The sequence below is a fragment of the Branchiostoma belcheri genome, unplaced genomic scaffold (assembly GCF_001625305.1).
Source record: "Branchiostoma belcheri isolate BF01 breed outbred unplaced genomic scaffold, Haploidv18h27 scaffold212, whole genome shotgun sequence".
Classification (NCBI taxonomy): domain Eukaryota; kingdom Metazoa; phylum Chordata; class Leptocardii; order Amphioxiformes; family Branchiostomatidae; genus Branchiostoma; species Branchiostoma belcheri.
This window is the reverse complement of record NW_017803625.1, coordinates 19535-41445: the sequence shown is the minus strand read 5'-3', so window position 1 is coordinate 41445 and position 21911 is coordinate 19535. Positions and strand designations below refer to the sequence as shown.

Genomic DNA, 21911 nt, shown 5'->3' with positions numbered 1-21911 from the left:
GGAGTAAATTTTGTTACACAATCGTGCATTCTATGATGTACGGTGTGTACTTGTAATTACACTAAGGAATTCAAAGATGAATTTTTAGATTATGACCTTATATAAAGGTCTAGACTATTAAGAGCTTTTGAGCATCTTTGTGAAAGTTTTCTCTGTTACAGGAATTCGAAGGCTTATTTGTTCGCCTAATGATTAAAGTAGTAATTAGTATTCGGATAAACATTTTCATTATATTATTTACTGGTACTTTCTAATTAATCAATTGTGAGTGGCCATGAGTGACCATGAGTCTACAAAGTATATGATGTGTTTCTTTCAGGACTTCCTTGCATGGGGCATTTTTCATGATTTATAACGTCCGTGCGACTTAAAAAAGGAAAACAGAAAACTATTTTTGCGAGTATATTGATATATCATTTCAATGTCAACATCCACTGAATGAAACAGCAGGTAATATTTGACCCACGTCTTGAGAGTACTTCCGGTTCACGGTGTCGCTCCTTCCTGTCCGAGGACCGGAGGTGTGAGGAGCGGATTTCGAAGCGTCTCTCGACTTTTCGTACGATTCAACAGGTTTAGAGGCTCGACAGGCGATTGTGCGTGAGGGGACTTTGAGGTAAGGATGGCGTTGTGTATCAGGACTTAAATAGCCACAGATTAGGAATATATGGCCATATATGTTGAGTCCAGTGTGGATTTTATTCATAACGGACAGCATCTAAGGCAGGCTCTTTGTTTCTGTGCCATGAGTAAACATCAAAATTGTATCAAAGTAAGGAGGAGATAAGCAAATTATCACCAATCATTTACGTCCAGAAGACGACGATCGTCAATATTAAATATTAAAGAAAACAGAGTTGGCGCCCTCTCCGGTTTGTTTGCAACACTTGGTAGGAAAAGGGTCATCAAGGGGTTAGACGGATCTTGTTTAGCTTTGGTACAACAGAAAGTCGCCACGTCGACTTTTATTTTACAGTGAAGGATGATAGGACTTATTGGTCCCTTATTGGTCTGAACGAGTAGCAATGCTGGTTTGATGTACAACCGTTGATGTGTAACGTAAATGGTGTAAAGTAAAACCCTCTCTCCGCCTCGGTCCAAGATTTTCCCGCCTTCAGAGTCTGACATCTGGATTCATTTATGAGAAGGGGAGGTTCACTAATGCCTGTGTTTGTCAATGGTAGTATGATAACTATACTATAACGTATATCATGGAGTTAAGATCACGCAGAAATGATGTTCAATTCCAGTCATACTTCGAACTAGAGGTCGGAGATCTCATGTCTTCGTCAGAGGTACATCGTTCTAGAGAAATTAACATGCGTATTCTTCACTCTTTTTAATAATCAATTTGGTCTAAAGAACAAAAGAATCTCTGTACTATTTTTATGGTACAGAACACCCTGAAACGGTTTGCCGCAGATTATACAGATGCGTCGTCACCCGTGTTAGCCCCCCCTCCACGTTATTTGAGTTTGGACTGTTACTGGAAAAAAAAACGTTCAAGAAATTCTTACTGTGTTGAAAGTGTCACGACAGCGCCGCAAAATATAATAAGATGTTATAAAGGAAAGAATCAGAACAGGGTGACTACGTACTGCTGTTTTGTTAATTTGTCTTTATGACAAATAGAAGACTTGTTTCTTGTGTTCTTTGTGTCCTAACATTTGTATTTCTACAGTTAGTATATTCCAAATCTAGGCATCTCGTTTTTCGGCAATTCGTGTTTTTATTGCGCGCTTGCCTTAAATTTAAGGTACTAGTAATTAGATTTAAGATCTCCAGTGGACGTCATCCATAGTAATTACTTGGTGTGGCCATAGAAAATAACCTGACACATGTCCAACCTATCCCCCCCCTGCTGAAGTCATTATTGTACAATCCCTCAATGTAACGTCATTTGATCCCATCCCATTATGGGGTTCCCCGGCTATATCCAGCTGTCAGCTGTCTCCAAGCAGATGTAGGTGGGGATTTCTAAACACAAAAGGTCCTATTATGGGGACATAACGACCTCCACGACTCTCATCTTTGAACTCAATCTTGGAGACCACCACAGTAACATGCCTATCAAATTTCATTAACTTGCATCCACACACACAAAAGTTATCCTGCTCACAAGAAAAATTAACAAAATGCCCCCTGTAGTCACAACGAAACCCCCCATGAAGCTCAGTAACGAACTTAACCTTGGTCCCGACAATAGTAAGCACCACACCAAGAATTATAATCAACATTTTACAAATACTTGAGTTATCTTGCTAACAAGCCACAAACACAAAAGGTGCACTAACGTGACGTACGGACCCCCCACGAAGCCGAAACTTGTACTTGACTTCGGCCTCAACAGCGGTAATCTGCCTGCCAAAAATCATGGACGTCAAATCATGCCTTCCAGAGTTATATCGCAAAATCCGCAGTTCCCCACACTCCGGCGAGACAATTTCATAGTCCTTCTGACGAAGACAAATATTTGACAAAATCTGTGAAATGTGTACGAACATGTTTCACTGGACCGAGGACAATCTATCTTGTGATGAAAACGTCTTGATTGGACAGTGATTCGTGTTTTAGTGTGCATACCCAGTGTCAACGATGAAAGCCCCCGAGACGTAAACAGAACGCACGAGATATTGGCATTTCATGTTTTTATTTTGCATTTCTATGTTTTGAGGGGGCTGTGGCATCATCTGACGGAATGTGTTTACCTCTTGGGGGGGGGGGGTGCTTCACTGTACTCTAAGCATTGTGAATTCTTGCTGTACCTCCTCACATGTAATTTGATAGCACACTAGCTAGGGTCACAAAAGTGGCCTGGCAGTCTAGTTAAGCCAGTGTTCAAACAAGTGTTTGACCAGTTCAATTTGAACATTACATTTGAATTCATGCCCTTTTTCATAGCAAATGTCATTGACCTTTGTACAACATGTTGTATTGCACATAACCGGCAGACTGATCATGTGATTGGTAATGATGGGACAAATGAATTTTTATCATTTTTGTCTCTATTATTCAAGACACAGCACAGGTGAGGTTTTTTTCTAATTCCTAATTTGTTAATCTGATGTCACATTCCATTGTACCAGTTATGTTTTCAATAAGTGGTAGTCAACCTCAACAGAGGGTGTCAGACTTAACAATTTTTGCTCTAATCAGCTGTTAGGACTTAACAACTTTGAGACAAGTTCTTACCTTGCAGTTCTTTACAAACACACAGTGTATCTAGTTGTATGCATGTAGTGCATGCAGACCTCCATAACATAATTATGCTAACGGTATTACTTACTAGACCCTTGCTGGACCACATGTACTGATGGTTGTACATCTTGTCATTTCAGTTGTACTGAATACTAGTACAGTAGACATGGCGTCAACAAGCAGCGTGCAGCATTCTGATGATGGCAGGAGGGAATCTGGAGTGGATTCTGCTGACACCGTCATCAACCATAAAGGGAACGGAGGAGGAAAGGGTGGTAAAGAGTCTCACCGAGGTGGAAAAGTACACAAATGTGAGGAGTGTGGCAAGACGTTCAGCAAACTGAGTAATCTGAAGACCCACATGCGGAGCCACACTGGGGAGAAACCTTACCGGTGTGCAGAGTGCAGCAGGCAGTTCAGTCAGCTGAGTCATCTGAAGAGACACATGCGGACTCACACAGGGGAGAAACCCTACAGGTGTGAGGAGTGCAGCAGGCAGTTCAGTCAGCTGGGTCATCTGAAGTCTCACATGAGAACCCACACAGGAGAGAAACCCTACAGGTGTGAAGTGTGCAGTAAACATTTCAGTGATCCAAACTCTCTACAGCGTCACATGCGAACCCACACAGGGGAGAAACCCTACACTTGTGAGGATTGTAGTAAACAGTTCACTACTCTGAGTTCCCTGAAGTCTCACATGAGAACCCATACAGGAGAGAAACCCTACACCTGTGAGGAGTGTAGCAGGAAGTTCAGTGTACAGAGTAATTTGAAAGAACACATGCGAATCCACACTAGAGAGAAACCCTACACATGTGAGGAGTGTAGCAGGCAGTTCAGCAAGCTGGGTAATCTGAAGATCCACATGCGAACCCATACAGGAGAGAAACCCTACACCTGTGAGGAGTGCGAGTGTAACAGGAAGTTCAGCCAGCTGGGTGATCTGAAGAGACACATTAAATCGCATGGGAGAGACCTCAGGAGGTGACAAAAGAAGAGCAGCAGACAGTAATTTGTTTAACTTACGAAGCATATGTGGACCCAGACACTTGGAACTGTACAGGTGTAAGGAGTGCAGAAGGAAGGTTTGGACACCATCGATATCGCAAGACAACTTGGATACTAGTAACTTAAGAAGAGACTCAGGCATAATCACTTGTGTCAATGGAGGAGGCAGCCTTAATCTTTGTGTACTTGACAAAATGGCCATGTTGTAGTAATGTGTGCACTTGCTTTGATGACTCAGATACAGATAGAGAACTTAAGTAATGATGTCATTGACTTCAGCCTGTATCCAAGAAAGCAGTGGTGATTTTTTTTAAAACATATATTAACATATTTAGGTGTTATGTTTCTATCTTGTAGTTGATCACAAGGGCATATTTCTCCGTTTTGAAGCAGTAGGTTGGACGTTGTTTGAAGCAATAGCTTCAATAAAATTCACAAGTAAGCTATAACTTTTCTTGTTTGAAGTCATATAAAGTAGAATGTTGTTCTTGTATTTAGTGCATGATTTCTCTTAGTTTGGATGCCGGACTAACTGTTCAATATGTAGATACACGAAGTTGGATGTAGGTTCTTGGCTTTGATTTGGATGCGATAGGCTGATAGCTATACAATAGTGAAGGCTGTTGTTCTTGTTAGGAGAGAATATATTGTTGTTACTGTTAACTAGAATTTTACCTTGTTCTTATATTGTTCCAACCAGGCCCATCTAATAGATCTTGTTGATTTTCATGTAGGTAGAGGTGTTTTGGTGTATTTACATTTGATTGTTAAAATCTTACGTATTACAGATAAAGTTTCTTTTCTGATTTGCATATGTCATTCAATGTCCTTAAAGCTAAACCAGTTAGTCAGTTAGATAACATGATAATGCAAATCAATTACCTCATTAGATTTTGTATTAATATGATACTTCTCAGTCAGTTACACTTAAAACGGATCATAAGGACGATGTTTCTGGCTGCATTTGTTTTTGGCAGCTCTCATTAGGAAGTATGTTCGATTTGCCTCCTACGTGCCTCCAAACCAAAGGTCAAGCAAATTGATCTTGCACAGGCTTTTCTTACTGCAGCAGTTTATACTTACTACTCCAAGAACCACAAATTGAATATATGCCAAATCTCCTGGCATCCCATGAGTAGGAATACCTAACTAACACACATTACCACCTCACTAATGTGCGGTTGTGGAACTCTTTCATTTTGTACCGGTATCTTTTTTTGCCAGCTAAACAGCAGTGTATTGGATACTACCCAGCCAATTTGATATTGTCTTGTCAATTTGATACTGTCTTGCAGCCACCAAAAAATCTGCTACATGTAGGAAGTATCAGGGCAATACACCACACCACAGAAAGTCTTGTAGAAGCAGACTTTATTATATTTCACTCCATACCATGCAATACAATACAATACAATACAATGCATTACAAATATACTTTTGTGTAAGACAATAAACTGGATAGTGACTGAGTGTTGGTACCAACACATCTGCATAAAACTATGAGTTTGGCTCCTGTACCCAGTAATACTGCGTGTACTGCAACCAAATAACCCGAAATTTGGTACATGTTCCCAATGGTGCCTTGGAAATATGCCCAAATGATTTTTTGGTAGCTTTTAGACCAAAAATGTAACATCTGTGTCCATAATATCACCAGGGTCCATAATATCGCCACCTTGACAAACAGTGTGCTTAAAGATATTTTTACTGCAACATACTTTTGGTATGCACTCCTTCACACATGAAATGTACATACCTTGGGTATGTTGCAGTAAAAATATCTTTAAGCACACTATTTCTCAAGGTGGTGATATTATGGACCCTGGTGATATTATGGACACAGATGTTATATGCAGAGGTGGGGGTCAAAGTAAGAAAATCCCATTTCGGAGTGGGGTAATATTGTGAGTAAAGGTAACTTTGGGATACCACATTCCTGCAAAAGGTTCATATGGAAAAGCCCATGTTGGAATAGGGAGGAAGATGGGGTGAAATATGATGTACCTTGAGCAAATGTTGGCCTTTGTACATGTAGTTCTGAATGGTTTATTTCACATTCACCCATGGTACTACAACACTGGACACTATCAAAACATTTCAAAAACTCAGATTGGATGGGCTATATTTCCTCTCATTTTTGGAATCTCAACTAATAGTTACTTTTTTCTGTCCTGAGGTTGAAAAACAGATATCAAACTTTGTTCAAGATTTCAATAATGTCTTTTCAATGAAAAGTAAACCAGTGCTGATTCTTATTCATTTTGGTTCTAAGCAAGTTGCTAAAAAAATGACAAAGCTAAATACTACTACAAATACTAGAATGCGGTCTTAAAAATGATAAGATGTCTGCATTGATTGACTGAGTAATAAAACTATGGCCACCATTAGTATAGCCCGCTGCAGATAAAAGGATGTAAAGTCTTATAGTATGTGATAAGTATGTCAGCAAACTTTGTGGTGCACATTATTATATCTTCGTGATCCTTCCTATTAGCCATTAACAAAGTTTTGAACTTAATTTGAAGTATAGGACATATAATATTATATACTTGACATCCTTGCTCTTCATTGCATCATAAAAGTAGATTATCATCACTAGTACTGTCATGTGGAGCTTAATAAAAACTGTTATGAAACTCAAATTTAACCAAAGAGGTTATGGTTTCAACTATAAGCTTGATTTAACCTAGCCAGGTTGAAATGCCCCATCTAATGGCTCATCGTGACAGAAAGGTGACACATCATGTGTACCTCACTGCAGTGTGCATCCACTAGCACCCATGTTGCCGTTGACTTCTGATGCTGAGGGACGGTCGTGGTAGTTGTATGCCAACATGCGCAGAATGAGTTGTTTGAGATTGCCGTCTTGCACCTGTCTCATGATGTAAGCTGCCAGGTTGATTCTCGGGTTTTGACGCTGCACGGCGGCCAATGGCTGCCCCTGGATGTGGACAGCTAGAAGGGGCTTACCATCCTGACCACTGTGTAAACATATGTACCAGAAGATTCAAATCCAACAGCCAGATCTGCAAATAGTTTCTACTAGTAAACGTGAACGTTATATCACAAGGCTACAGAGTAGATATCACAAATAATCATTAGCTGATGATGTATCATTATGTAGTGCCTACGATATATACACTTACAAATTATATATATATATATATTATATGCACACTACATGGGTCGGGAGTAGGGAGAATAGGCCACACCAATTTAATTTGTTGGTTCTCGGATTTTTTCAGGAAAAATATGAAGCGACAGGGCGAAAAAAACATAAAAATAAAAACAGATCTAGGCATCCTATTATAGCCCCAAATGCTACGATAGGAGGTATGAAGTCAACACACCAGGCTGGTTCAAAATTTAAACAATGAATTTTGAACTTCTAATGATACCACTGCATTGAAAGATGGAATAACTGTAACAACTAGGAAGAAAAGGACTGTTTTCAACTGTTCAGGGCAAAATATGAGCATTTTGCAGTTGATTCTGAATTTTTTTATTTTTTTTTGCAAATCAGGAAAAAATGAAGAGGCGAATCCGAGAACCAAGAAATTAAATTGGTGTGGCCTAAGAATTTTTAATATGTGTCTTTTTATGTTGTCTGATATGATGGTAACTTGATCTTTGATAATATTGGTGCAAGCTTGTGATAGATCTCCACCTACCGTATGGTTGTACGGTCAAGCATGGCGGCAAACATGGCACCCATTGAGTAGATGTCACACTTCTCGGTGTAGTGACGGTCCCAAATCTCTGGGGCTCCATACCAAACAAATGCCATATCTGTTTGAAGGTAGTACTGGGAGTAGACGTCAAAGCCATTTCCACACACCTGCGTGAGGAAAACAGAAAATTTTTGAAAACCACTAAGTACAACCAAATAAAGGTGACCTTGTATTGAGCATATTCGGTATCATACTTTGTTATGTTTACTAAGGCCATGTTGATTTGATTATATGGATGACATCCTCTGGGAACCCCAAAACTGATGCGAGCGCGCGAATAAAAAAAAGTTTCGCAAAAAAAAAAAGTTGCTTTCATGAAGTCTACGTTGTTATGAAGGTCGAACAAATGACACAGAGTATGGTATGGCGAATAATCTACTCTTTAAATTCATTTCTTTGCATTTTTGTTTGATTTTGGCATTCTACGACGTTGGAATCGTTTTCAAATATTTTTTTTGCAACTTTCGGTATATATTTGCTCATTTTGCAACTGTTTTGTACAATTTACAGTGTGGTTGGAAACTTTTTTTTTTTTTGGAAACGGCCGAAAATTCATGCGCGCATGGATGTCATCCATATAATCAAATCAACATGGCCCAATTGAAAGAAAACATTGTTTTTGCTCAGTTTCCTCTTAGCTAAACACAAAAGGTCAATAACCTGGACTGCCACAATGGTAACTGATTGTGTTGGGTTACATAATGTAGCATAACAGACTGAGTTTGTAGAGCCTGATTCCCATACCATACATGAAGGGATGTATTTGGTTTTGAGTAAGAATAATTAGTAAACAGCAGTGGTTTGTTGGGCTAGACCAGGTGAAGGTACTTTGCAAATGTTACCTTTCTAGTTACCTCCATTTTTCTGTTACCTCCATGAAAAATGGAGGTATTGTTTTTGACGTGTCTGTGTGTGTCTGTCTGTCTGTGTGTGTTCATGTTTCCGCACATTTGTAGTCAGCATAACTTCATAACGCCTTTATGGATTGTGATGATATTTGGTATGCTGATAAGTCTTATGAAGACAAAGGTCAAGGTCAAATATGGGCCTCCTGGTGGATGACCTCAGCACTGCAGCAGAACTTCCAGTTTTTGTATCTTTTGTCCTGAACATGCTATGGTCTTGACTTTTTTGTGACAGATAGCTTTTCCTGTCAGGAATAAGAGGTGTGGGTTTGGTCCCCCTAGCAGCTTGTTCTGGAACTGCAGGGGACTTTCTGGCAAAATCTTTAAAAGCCAATAGGTCCAGATAGAAACAACGTATTTTCATCATTTTTTTGGTGCGTAGGTAGCTGAGAGAGAGTTGTACATAATTAAATGCAAATTATGCAAATGAGGACTTAATTTGCATAATTAAGGAGGAAATTCTATAATTACAGTGTGTTATATAATAGAAGTATGACAAAGGAAGCCCATATTTCATGGAGGTATGAGATCTTGGAACTCTTGTTTTCATATTGTGTCATATTATGTTTTCCCTTGCACATTTCTCACCTTGGCCAGTCCAAAGTCAGCCACCTTTGCAATTGGGTTTTGTGCGGTGCCAGAGATCAGTACGTTGTCAGGTTTCAGGTCTCGATGCACAATTCTTTTCCCATGTAGGAAGGCGACAGCATCAGCTATGTGACCCATGAACAGGCTGTTGCAGGAGTCCCCATTCTTCAGCAGGAAGTCGTTCATAGTCCCAAGTGGACAAAACTCCATCACCAGCCACAAGCTGGAGTGAAAAAAATAAATACACGTAACATGCACATGAATTCACAAATAAATAAAAACCCTATAATAAAAGTCCCTATTAATAAACTAGAGTTCGGTGATCTCATACCTCCATGACATATTTAGTGCTTTTGTTAAACTTATGCATGGCGATGATCACCTGTAGATGGCTTAAAGCTACAATCCTGCTCATTAGCAAAATTTTTGCACAAATTATTCATACATGTATAGGCCCTACCTAGTAACATGCAACACACTGGTGAAATCCTTATCATTTGGCATGGACAACGTATGATATATGCAAGCACGGCCTCTGACATACTTTTGCCAAATCATGTTAGCCGTCCAAACTGACTAATTATGTGCATTTTTCACTGCAAATATGCAAATTATTAGGATCCATTTGCATATATTATATCAGTTGATCATATTCTCCACCCAATGACAGGGTTCTTTTAAGAAATAAGGCTATGCTAACGTTTCCTCATAAATTATGCAAATGCGGTTCTGATTTGAATAAATTATGTTTAATGATGTCCACCTTCACTGAACTTCCAATAATGGCAAGTATTAAATTGCCAGCAGTTACCAACATTGTACCGATTTTCCCTTAATTATGCAAAGTAGGTCTTCATTTCCATAATCAGAGATTTTTCAAACAAACCGTCCTGCAGTTCCAGAACAAGCTGCTTGGGGGCCCAAACTCACTTGACTTACCTAGACTTACCAAGAGCTACCTACCATCGAAAATTCATGATTGACCCTAGCATGTCCAGCATGATCGCGATATATCGAAACCGGAAGTTGTGCTGCAGTAAAAAGGGATGCCACTAGGGGGCCCAAAATTTAATCATTTCCAGTTTTCGCCACACCATACCAACACACCAAGTATGAAACCATCCAGCCGTTCTTGAGTTATCTTGTTGACTAAAAGAACAAACGCAACTGAAACCATGACATGTCATGGAGGTAATAATTCCTGCAACATGACTGTGTGCGTGATACTACTAGTATAAGTCCCTTACCTGTTTCCAACTTTACCCCACTCCACGAACAACACGACGTTAGGGTGACCTGGTTGGGACACAGCTACAAGGGAGCGAACTTCACGTACCGCCATCTCCATAGCGTTGTTGGGACCCATACCTACATATAAGTCCAGGACCTTCAAAGCGTACACGCCACCATCCTGCAAACGCCGGGCTTTGTGCACCGTACCAAAGGCCCCTCGCCCTAGTTTTTCCAACACGTCGTACTCCTTATCGATTCCTCCAGAAGTCCCGCGGGAAAGGCTAACGGCCATTATCCACGCTACACTCAAGTTTGGATTTAAAAATTGTAATCTAGGAGTCACTGGACAGCACGAAGTCGGTACTGCGACCTGTTGCAATGAAAATGTCTGCTGGGCGGGGTTCCGTGAAAGTGAAAGAGGAACTGTCGATAAATTATTAATGACTCTCCAGTCAGTTTCGGTCACGGGGCAAATTTTGTTCAGCTCGTCATTGTTGTTCATTGGTCGACCGGTCCCACATGTGCGATGATCCAAAACGACGACCGCAACAGAACGTTGACAGTATGCTAAACAAATCATAATCTAGTATAAAGCAATGTATATATCTAGTGATACAATGTATATATATATATGATAATGATATTATAGCATTTTATTATTACTTCCGATTACCAGTTTTTCATACAATCATAATCGGTGTTGTTTTTTTCTGCCACAACAATCCGATTGGGTGACTGTGTGCTGAACTGGCACACCAATTATTAATTAACCTTCGCCAAGAAGGTCATGTTTTCCGTAGAGTGTGTGTGTGTGTGTGTGTGTGTGTGTGTGTGTGTGTGTGTGTGTGTGTGTGTGTGTGTGTGTGTGTGTGTGTGAGTGTGTGTGCGGTAACTCAAGAAGCGTAAATTGTCATGAAACTTGGTAGGTGGGTAGGTCTTGGTGAGACCAAAATAGATTCCCCCCTGGCGGCTGTCCTTGATACTGCAACGTAACATACAGGACTTCTAGTTTTGACATCTCATGATCTGGACATGCAAGGGTCACGAATATTGCATTGAAGATATCTCTTGTGCTGGCGGAAAGAAATGACATTACTTCAGTCCCCCTGAGAGTTTGTCCTGGAACATCAGGAGCATTTCTTTGCAAAATCTTCACCAATAGATGAATGGGTCAAATAAAGATCATTTATTGGAAAATTGCTAAGGTGTATTTCCCTCCTAAACCCATAAAGTTGAATTATGAGAATACGAAAAATTGCCAGCATTTCGAATTTGTAAAATAAAAGCCATAATGAAACTTTGAAACTTTGAAACTTTATTCACACACCTTCTTGCAGACAATAAGTCTGAATTGACAGGTATTTACAATGAAATAGATTAAAAACGCTAAGGAATTAAAATACATGTAGACAATCAAATTCAGTTTAAAATCAATAAATATGATAAAACTTGTATAGTCTATTATATATAATACAATTCATGAGGTCACGTCGGTATTTACAGATTGTCAGTTGAAGTGTTTGTTCAGCAAGTTTGTCATGTAAGGTATCGCAGAGTTTTTGTGGCGAGCTGTTCTACAGATGGGAATGTCCAGTTTGTTCGCACTACGTGTGTTTCTGCCGGACATCTGTTTACGGGATGGGGGTAACCAGTCACTGAATTCAGAGTTGAGGAGTTTCTTGGCGAAGGTGAGGCATAGGTGAGTACGTCGTTCTGCCAAGGAGTCAAGGTTCAGTGTAGACAGTGCTGAGGTATAGTCTGTGTACTCTGTGCCCAGGATGATTCTGCATGCTCGTTTCTGTTGCCGTTCTAGTCTTGCAGACTGTGTACAGGTCAGGGCCGGGTGCCACACCGGTGCCGCGTATAATTAGATCATTGTAGTTTTCAAGCCTTCATTTTTTGATTGGGGCAATGAACATTAGCTTTGGAATCTTTGGAAGCTATATGGATTCCATCAACTTTTGTCCGTTTTCTTCACATGTTGGGCACAGCATAATAAAGTGGAATTCGCCTTCAATATCCTCCGTGCAAGTCGGACACAATCTCTGATCGGTTTGTGTATTATAGTGTCGGCCCTTTTCGATTTTCAGACCGTGTGAACTGATTCTCGTTTTAGTTATGCTTGTCGTAAAAGATTTGTTTTGAATCGATAATAGATAATTTTCCAGACCGAAATGTTTGTTTTTTTTAAATAATTTTTGGAATAAGTATGAATTTTATTGAAGTTTTCCAACTAGAAATGTATCTTGTAAACGTTTCTTGAATATGCATCCAAATTGGTTGACATTGACATGAGTGGTCCTTCATCATCATCGACGTTATCATGCTTCTTACTTCTTGTTTGCTGTTTAGAGAGAAGATCTATATTTGAGCACTGCTTCGTGAAGGTATTGTCAAGATTTAAGGAATGGTGTATTTTTCGCCCCCTTTTCCTGACGGTTAAGTTGTTTTCGTATAATTAGATTATAGCAGCTTCACTGATTATTTACCAGTAGTCAAGTGTCTAAAAATGTCTTAAAAGTATATGCTGTGTTTCTCTAAGGACCTTTTTACATGTGGCACTTTTCATTATAATGCCCGTGCAACTTAAAAAAGGATGACAAGTTTAAAAGTATATTTACGAGTATATTGATACAACATGTAACGTTACATCATCTCGGTGTCATGTGATGCATTCTGACGTAACATTCACTGAGTGAATCATCAGGTAATATTTGACCCACGTCTTGAGAGTACTTCCGGTTCACGGAATCCCTCCTTCCTGTCCGAGGACCGGAGGTGTGAGGAGCGGATTTCGAAGCGTCTCTCGACTTTTCGTACGATTCAACAGGTTTAGAGGCTCGACAGGCGATTGTGCGTGAGGGGACTTTGAGGTAAAGAATGACGATGCGTATCATTACTAAAATTGCCACAGATTAGAAAGATTTGGCCGAATGTATGTCCATAAGTATGTTGAGTTCAGTGTGGAATTATAATTTATTCATAAGACATAACGGACAGAATTCGCGCATCTAAGGCTCTTTGTTTGTGTGCTATGAGTAAACATTAAAATTGTATCAAAGTATGGAGGAGATAAGCAAATAATCCCCGATCGTTTACGCCCAGAAGATGACGACCGTATTAAAATAATAAGAAAACAGAGTTGGCGCTCTCCGGTTTGTTTGCAACACTTGGTAGGAGAAGGGTCATCAAGGGGTTAGACGGATCTTGTTCAGTTTTAGTACATCAGAAACGTTGTTTATTTTACCGTGAAGGATGATAGTACTCATTCATAGCAACACGTCCCTTATCGATCTGGATGAGTAGCAATGTTGGGTTGATATGTAATCGTTGATGTGTAACGTAAATGGTGTACTGTAAAACCCTCCCTCCGCCTCGGTCGAAGATTTTCCCGCCTTCAGAGTCCGACATCTGGATTCATTTACTAGTATGAGAAAGCTTAAGGGGAGGTTCACTAATGCCTGTTTGTCAATTGCGGTATGATAACTATACTTAAATATATGGATCATGCTGAAATGATGTTCAATTCCAATCCTATTTCGAAATATTTGACAAAATCTGTGAAATGTGCACGAACATATTTCATTGGACCAAGGACAATCTATCTTGTGATGAAAGCGTCTTGATTGGACAGTGATTCGTGTTTTAGTGTGCATACCCAGTGTCAACGATGAAAGCCCCCGAGACGTAAAACAGAACGCACGAGATATTTGCATTTCATGTTTTTATTTTGCATTTCTATGTTTTGAGGGGGCTATGGCATCATCTGACGGAATGTGTTTACCTCTTGTGGGGGGGGGGGGTGCTTCACTCTACTCTAAGCATTGTGAATTCTTGCTGTACCTCCTCACATGTAATTTGATAGCACACTACTAGGGTCACAAAAGTGGCCTGGCAGTCTAGTTAAGCCAGTGTCTAAACCAGTTCAATTTAAACATTACATTTGAATTCATGCCCTTTTTCATAGCAAACGTCATTGACCTTTGTACAACATGTTGTATTGCACATTACCGGCAGACTGATCATGTGACTGGTAATGATGGGACAAATGCATTTTTGTCATTTTTGTTTCTATTATTCAAGACATGGCACAGGTGAGGTTTTTTTCTAATTCCTTTGTTAATCTGATGTCACATTCCATTGTAACAGTTATGTTTTCAGGAAGTGGTACCAGTAGTAGTAACCTCAACAGAGGGTGTCAGACTAACAATTTTTGCTCTAATCAGCTGTTACCTTGCAGTTCTTTACAAACACACAGTGTATCTAGTTGTATGCATGCAGTGCAGTCCCCATAACAATAATACATGTACTTTGTTTATGGAATTATGTTAACGGTATTACTTACTAGACCCTTGCTGGACCACACGCACTGATGGTTGTACATCTTGTCATTTCAGTTGTTCAGAATACTAGTACAGTAGACATGGCGTCAACAAGCAGCGTGCAGCATTCTGATGATGGCAGGAGGGGATCTGGAGTGGATTCTGCTGACACCGTCATCAACCGGAAAGGGAACGGAGGAGGAAAGGGTGGAAAAGAGTCTCGCCGAGGGGGAAAAGTACACAAATGTGAGGAGTGCAGCAAGGCGTTCAGCAAACTGAGTCTCCTGAAGACCCACATGCGGAGCCACACTGGGGAGAAACCCTACCAGTGTGCAGAGTGCAGCAGGAAGTTTAGCCAGCTGGGTAATCTGAAGATACACATGTGGACTCACACAGCGGAGAAACCCTACAGGTGTGAGGAGTGCAGTAGGCAGTTCAGTAGGCTGGATCAGCTGAAGTCCCACATGCGAACTCACACTGGTGAGAAACCCTACAAGTGTGAGGAGTGCAGCAGGCAGTTCAGTCAGCTGGGAAGTCTGAAGATGCACATGCGGACTCATACAGGAGAGAAACCCTACAGGTGTGAGGAATGCAGCAAGCAGTTCAGTCAGCTGAGTCACCTGAAGTCTCACATGCGGACTCACACAGGAGAGAAACCCTATACCTGTGAGGAGTGCAGCAAGCAGTTCACTTCACTGACTTCGCTGAAGAGACACATGCGAACCCATACAGGGGAGAAACCCTACACCTGTGAGGAGTGTAGCAGGAAGTTCATCCAGCTAAGTGATGTGAGGAGACACATGCAAATCCACACAGGAGAGAAATCCTACACCTGTGAGGAGTGTAGCAGAAAGTTCAGCCAGCTGGGTGATCTGAAGATTCACATGCGAATCCACACAGGAGAGAAACCTTACACCTGTGAGGAGTGCAGGAAACAGTTCATTACTCTGAGGTCCCTGAAGATCCACACGCGAACCCATACAGGGGAGAAACCCTACACCTGTGAGGAGTGCAGTAAGCAGTTCACTACTCTGAGTTTACTGAAGAAACATGTGCGAATCCATACAGGGGAGAAACCCTATGCATGTGAGGAGTGCAGCAGGAAGTTCAGTGAACAGAGTAAATTGAAAAGACACATGCAAACCCACACTGGAGAGAAACCCTACACCTGTGAGGAGTGCAGCAGGAAGTTCATCCAGCTGGGTGATCTGAAGATTCACATGAGAACCCACACAGGAGAGAAACCTTACACATGTGAGGAGTGTAGCAGGAAGTTCAGTCAGCTGGGTGATCTGAAGAGACACATGTGAATCCACACGGGAGAAACCCTACACCTGTGAGGATTGTAGTAAACAGTTCACTACTCTGAGTTCCCTGAAGTCTCACATGAGAACCCATACAGGTGAGAAACCCTACACCTGTGAGGAGTGTAGCAGGAAGTTCAGTGAACTACATAGTCTGAGGAAACACATGCAAACCCACATGGGAGAGACCTGAGGAGGTGAGTCAGGTGATAGAAGAAGTGCAGCAGACAGTGTATCTGTTTAACTTACGAAGCATATGTGGACTCAGACATGGTGCTTTTGCTATCTCATATAGTCATATATTAGAGGCATGTTTCGTTCACTTTTTAGTTTCCATTCACTTATTCGAGTTATTTACATTGCAAAGTAACTTTTCTTGAAGTTCACTTGTCTATAGACACTACAGATAGAGAACTTAGAAGTAAGCTAAGTTGTGGAGGTTAAACCTCACCAAGTAATGATGTCACTGACTTCACGTGGTGAATTTTTGAAAACATTACTTTATTTAGGAGTTAAGTTTCTATCTCATGGTTGATCGCTAGGGCTTTTTATTTAGTTTTGAAGCAGTAGGTTGGACATTGAAGCAATAGCTTCAATATACTTCACAAGTAAGCTATGACTTTACTTGTTTAAAGTCATGTAATGTAGAATGTTGTTCTGGTATGTAGTGCATGGTTTCTATTAGTTTGGAGTAACTGGTCAATATGTAGATACATGTAGTTAGGTATAGGTTCTTGGCTTTGATTCTTTGATTTGGATGTGATAGGATGATAGCTATAGAATAGTGAATGATGTTGTTTCTTGTTTGGAGAATGTTTATTGCTGTTACTGTTAACTAGAATGTTACTGTTGTTTTTATATTGGTAAGCCCGACTGATAAAGCTTGTTGTTGAGGTTCATGTAGGTAGATTTATTTAGAGGTTTATTTTTGTTATATTTACATTTGATTATTAAAATGTATTGCAGAGAAAGTTTATTTTCTGATTTGCATTTTTTTTTATTGTTCAATGTCCTTGACCAGTTAGTCATACATTAGAGGACAAAAGAGACTCAACTAAAAGAGGCAGCTAAAATAGGTTTAGACTCCAATCAATAACATTGAAACAACTACTAAGTCTGTAATACCCCCAATATGTTATACATCAAAAGAGCCTCTACTTTCGAAATATCATGCGAGTTTGGCTTGGCATCTATAGTAATCATTTACATGGTCAATAATTCAATAAAACATCCCTTTTTGTGAATTGATTTTATTATAGTAACAAATATATATAGATTTATAATAATAATATCTACAACATTTCAGACAAGTCCTGATAACATCAGGATTGCATGCATGCATGAAACAAAATGTCACCAAGGTATTATTAGGGGTGTCCTGGGCTTTTGTCTTACATGGTATTCTACTTTCTGGGGCTTTGTAGAATACAGTTCCCTGTTAGATGGTAGGACAGACCAAACAAAAATAGTTGACACTGTGTACACCGAACGATAAGTAAACCAATCTACCTGGCTTCGATGGACACAATTGGCAATGATATTACAAACCAACCCTGTCTCTAACATACAACTGTGTAAGGCCATGTTGATTTGATTATATGGATGACATCCTCTGGGAACCCCAAAACTGATGCGAACGTGCGAATAAAAAAAAAGTTTGGAAAAAAAAAAAGTTGCTTTCATTATGAAATCTACGTGGTTATGAAGGTTGAACATGGCGAACAATCTACTCTTCGTTCAGTAAGATAATTCTTTCAATCAGTGACTATTAAATCCTAAGGTACATAACTCTGAAATCTACTCTTCAAATTAATTTCTTTACATTTTCGTCTTTTTGCGTTTGATTTTGGCATTCTACGACATTGGTATCGTTTTCCAATATTTTTTTACAACTTACTGTATGTATTTGCTGATTTTGCAACTGTTTTGTAAGATTTACAGTATGGTTGAAAACTTTTTTTTTTTGGTAAACGGCCGAAAATTCATGCGCGCACGGATGTCATCCATATAATCAAATCAACATGGCCTAACGTGTAAATGTGTGTGTGTGTGTTACAGTTATAACAGGTAAGGTGCTGGTTCACAGTCAGATTGGGTACAGCCGCTCTCCCACCCTAGTGGCAGCCTATACCTCATGTTGTACCAATCTATCAGGCTCATACATGGGAAGAGGTACAGATGTGTACCAGACATGTACATGTACCAGTCATGTACTAAGTCATGTATAAACAGATATACATGTACCTGAGTTATGTTAAAACAGACATGTACATGTATCTGTCATGGAAAAGTTAGACATGAACATATGACTGTTTATTTCCACCTGAGGAATAAACATTCTGAGTACCTATTAAATTCCCATCATTTACCAGTTAGGTATTACAGCAATCTGCCATAAATTATGCAAATGAGGTCTTGATTTGCATAATTTTTATCTAATAATTTTCCCTTCATCCAAGTTACATATGTCATGATCTAGAAATTCCTATCATTTATCAGTCAGTATTAACTGCTATGTCCAGAGTTATTCTGCTCCAAAGTCACCGGCTAAAACGCCACTGCACTTCCAATGAAAGCTGCTAGAGGGACCAGACATATGCATCTTCCTCCTTAGCCCAAAAGCTTATCAAAAGTGAAAAATTATGACCATAGCAAGTTCAGAACAAAAGATACAACAGCCGGGAGTGCTGCTTCAGTACCAAGGAGAGTCCCTAGGGGGCCAAATTCTAATCATTAACGTTAGGAGATTTGGGCCACCCTATCCTCACACCAAATATCATTAGATTCCATTTATACCTTCCTGAGTTGTGCTGTTCACCGACAGACAAACGCTATTGAAAACATAACCTCCATGACGGAGGTAATAATAAAGCTGTTTTTCACCCCTATGTAACGACACATGGTACGGTCCGTCCGACCAGATTGCTGCGCAAGCGTAGTTTCATACGCACGTTGTGCAGCGTGTTGTAAGACGGCACTGCGCGCTGTTTCCACAACATTTTGGTAAATTTTCGGCTTTTTGTCAGCAAATTATCCGTCTTAAAGTATGCAGTTAGTCAAAGGAACGTTTCCAGGGTGGATTTATGCCGTTCTGTGGATATTTGAGGGAGGAACTGAGTATTTCCTGACCGGACGAAGTTTGGACAAGAAACGAAAATCGTCATGGCGGGAAGGACGGCGTGGTGCTGAGAAGACTCGTTCTTTCATGAGGTAAGACAACAAACTCTCCCTTAATGTGCATGTATTTCCACCAAACCTGTAGCAACAGGTCACGTTATATTCTGCTGTGTATATGATAACGGTTATATTCCGTGTAAACTTATGGAGCAAACTGGCGTGTTCCTCAGAACGGACCTCGCCTTTGTCTCCTACCTCGTAGTTCCATAAACCAATTTTTGTGCTTGACCATCTTATATAGATTCCAAAGTTGTTTTCTTTGATAGCATGTCTTTAGAAAGCACTGGCTGTATTTGTCCCTGTTGAGTGGCATTTTGAGAAGCTATGGGCTGATTTCCGTGTTGGAAAACTGTCAGAAACACGTTTTGTTTTGTTGGAAATTTCCGCCGCATCTTGTATTAAGAAGTTGCTTTCATGACACGGAGAACATAAGCTACATTAAGTGGCACAATTTTTTTGAGAGAACCTATAGCATGGGCTAATTTCTGTGCAGAAAAACGGCCAGAAACACGTTTTTTGTTGGAAATTTCAGCCCACGTGGCAGTAGATTTGGCTGGTGAACACCTGTTGGAATGTGCCGCACGTGGTGCATAATTATTCAAATTGAATGTTCGGAACTTCCCGCCAAAAAATTCCGTAAACAAGGCTTTGTTTCTAGGGCTTTAAACACTGGATGCATGTGCTCTTTTGTGCACCCAAAATTGAAGGTGCCCCCTTTTTTTGGTAACCCCCAAAACTGATGAGAATGATGATTTCATTTCAAAGCCATTCAATGTTGCCTGGAGTAATAGTTTTGGGCATGAGTTATAACTATTGTATTTACCGGCTGACGGCAGGTTATAGAGATGGCTTTATCGTACGTTGGCACATTGGTAAGTTGGTTGGGAGGGTAGTTTGTACATTGAACCAATTCACAAACCATTGATAGGCCATGCCATGCTTGACTGTTTCACTTTCTGGTCTTTCATGATTCACATTAAATATTCTCATATAGTGATATACACTGTACATAGTAGTAGTCAAGTACCGCCACATTAATATTCTGTATCAGCTCTTGATACACGAAAGAAATCGTTTTCTTGCAACTGCATAAATTATCGAGACGCTCATCTAAGCTCCGGACGATGAGAGTTCGTACCCCAATGTTGGTGTTCCTTTTTAATTTTCTTTTTAACATCCGTTATTTTGCTTTTTTTATTGTTCTTGCTGAGATATAAGATAACTTTTTACTCTTTTGTAGTTTTGCACTTCGATGCTTCGTCTGGCATGTTTTGGCAAGCTAAGTTTGCCGGTTCGAATCCCGCTGTCAGCATTATTTTGTTTTTCTTTTTAACCAGTCCGAAATGCCAGTTCTTTTTTAAGTTCTCCCGACTTGGCGATGCCTTCAATTAGTTTTTTTTCTGAGGCTGGTCCAGCTTTTTAAAAAGCTTTTCTTGTTCCTCATGTTTCTTCTAATCCTCCTCCTTCTCCTGCCATTTCTATAAATTGATGCAACTCCTTGACTTTTGGGCCAAATAACATGAAATTTGGCATGAAGGTAGAGTGGGCAAATATTCCCAGGCATTTTTTAAATTTTTGTGATACATGCTTTTAGAATGGTTTTATTTGAGCTTTTTGGCTGTTATAAATATGTACTATAGCAGTGTGTTACCATATTTAGGCATGAGTCATCAGAATGGCATGTAAGGCAAGCAACCAATAGGCATGCAGCTTTTCTCTATTCTTCTTGCTGATTGGCTGTTGGGATTTTTTGGGTTGACTCAATTACCAACTTTACAAGTCATGTATGAATTGCATTCAAGTGTTTTGGTAGGTATGACAAGCTTTCCTGCTCCAGAATTGGAATGCGGGTCATAAACGCTTGTTTTTATCTTGAAAATCAACAGTTTGCATTACTAGTATGTCCCTAGAATTCATACTATACTTATATCATTGTAAAGCATTGTTTTCCCTTGTATTTCTCCTTCTTTCCCTGCCATGTCTTGAAATGTTGTGAAGCTATGCTGAATTTGCTCCAAGGCAAATGTCTGCCTTTCTAGTTTATATACTAGTATAGTTTGGCGTGTCCTGATGTTCCTACCTTTACTAGGGGAAACCTGTGATGATTGGGCATCTTCGGCCCACACCAGAGCAGATGAGAAAACAGTTAACACTATGTTTTACAACTTACATGTTTATTTCATCTCTTAACTGCTGGGCATAATACACAACCAGTATCAAATTGCAAAAACTTCTTGGCCTACAGTCTACGTCTTATTGAAGCAAAAAAAATACTGTGCAATTTTACCATCTTTCATGGTCATTCAGTGTTAACTAGACAGAGATGCTTTTCGCTTCACACTCCTTGTTTATATTTCAGAGCATGTCCTGAGGGTCAGCTGTCCTGACTGGCGACTCCAGTCCAAACAAGTTGACTGCAAGTAAGTCAGACTCTTTAATTCTTTT

General features: G+C 40.0%; 1 protein-coding gene, 1 long non-coding RNA gene and 1 pseudogene across 2 annotated transcripts in view; 2 read left to right on the top strand and 1 right to left on the bottom strand.

Moving 5' to 3' along the window:
• Positions 1-499: 499 nt before the first annotated feature.
• On the top strand, positions 500-17202 carry LOC109469953 (annotated as a pseudogene).
• On the bottom strand, positions 6056-11054 carry LOC109469954 (serine/threonine-protein kinase PDIK1L-like). Its single transcript, XM_019768719.1, has 4 exons — positions 10678-11054; positions 9431-9653; positions 7878-8044; positions 6056-7187 (listed from the first exon to the last, which is right to left on the bottom strand). The coding sequence occupies exons 1-4, from the start codon at positions 10953-10955 to the stop codon at positions 6959-6961; spliced, it is 897 nt and encodes a 298-aa protein (XP_019624278.1). The 5' UTR covers positions 10956-11054; the 3' UTR covers positions 6056-6958.
• A 2152-nt stretch (positions 17203-19354) lies between the features above and the next one.
• The window catches only part of LOC109469938, a 3487-nt gene continuing 930 nt past the window's right edge, over positions 19355-21911 (top strand). Inside the window, exons 1-2 of the long non-coding RNA XR_002140224.1 lie at positions 19355-19499; positions 21826-21886. This is a non-coding gene — a long non-coding RNA (uncharacterized LOC109469938). The remainder of the gene's footprint in view (positions 19500-21825; positions 21887-21911) is intronic.

What these genes read in the sequence shown, in the direction of transcription:
- LOC109469954 (XM_019768719.1), bottom strand. Translation starts at nt 10,955, where the DNA reads ATGGCCGTTAGCCTTTCCCGCGGGACTTCTGGAGGAATCGATAAGGAG. An exon ending in CTGACTTTGGACTGGCCAAG is followed by an intron (nt 8,045 to 9,430) that starts GTGAGAAATGTG and finishes TTCCTCACGCAG; the next exon opens with GTGTGTGGAAATGGCTTTGA. An exon ending in CTTGACCGTACAACCATACG is followed by an intron (nt 7,188 to 7,877) that starts GTAGGTGGAGAT and finishes ATGTTTACACAG; the next exon opens with TGGTCAGGATGGTAAGCCCC.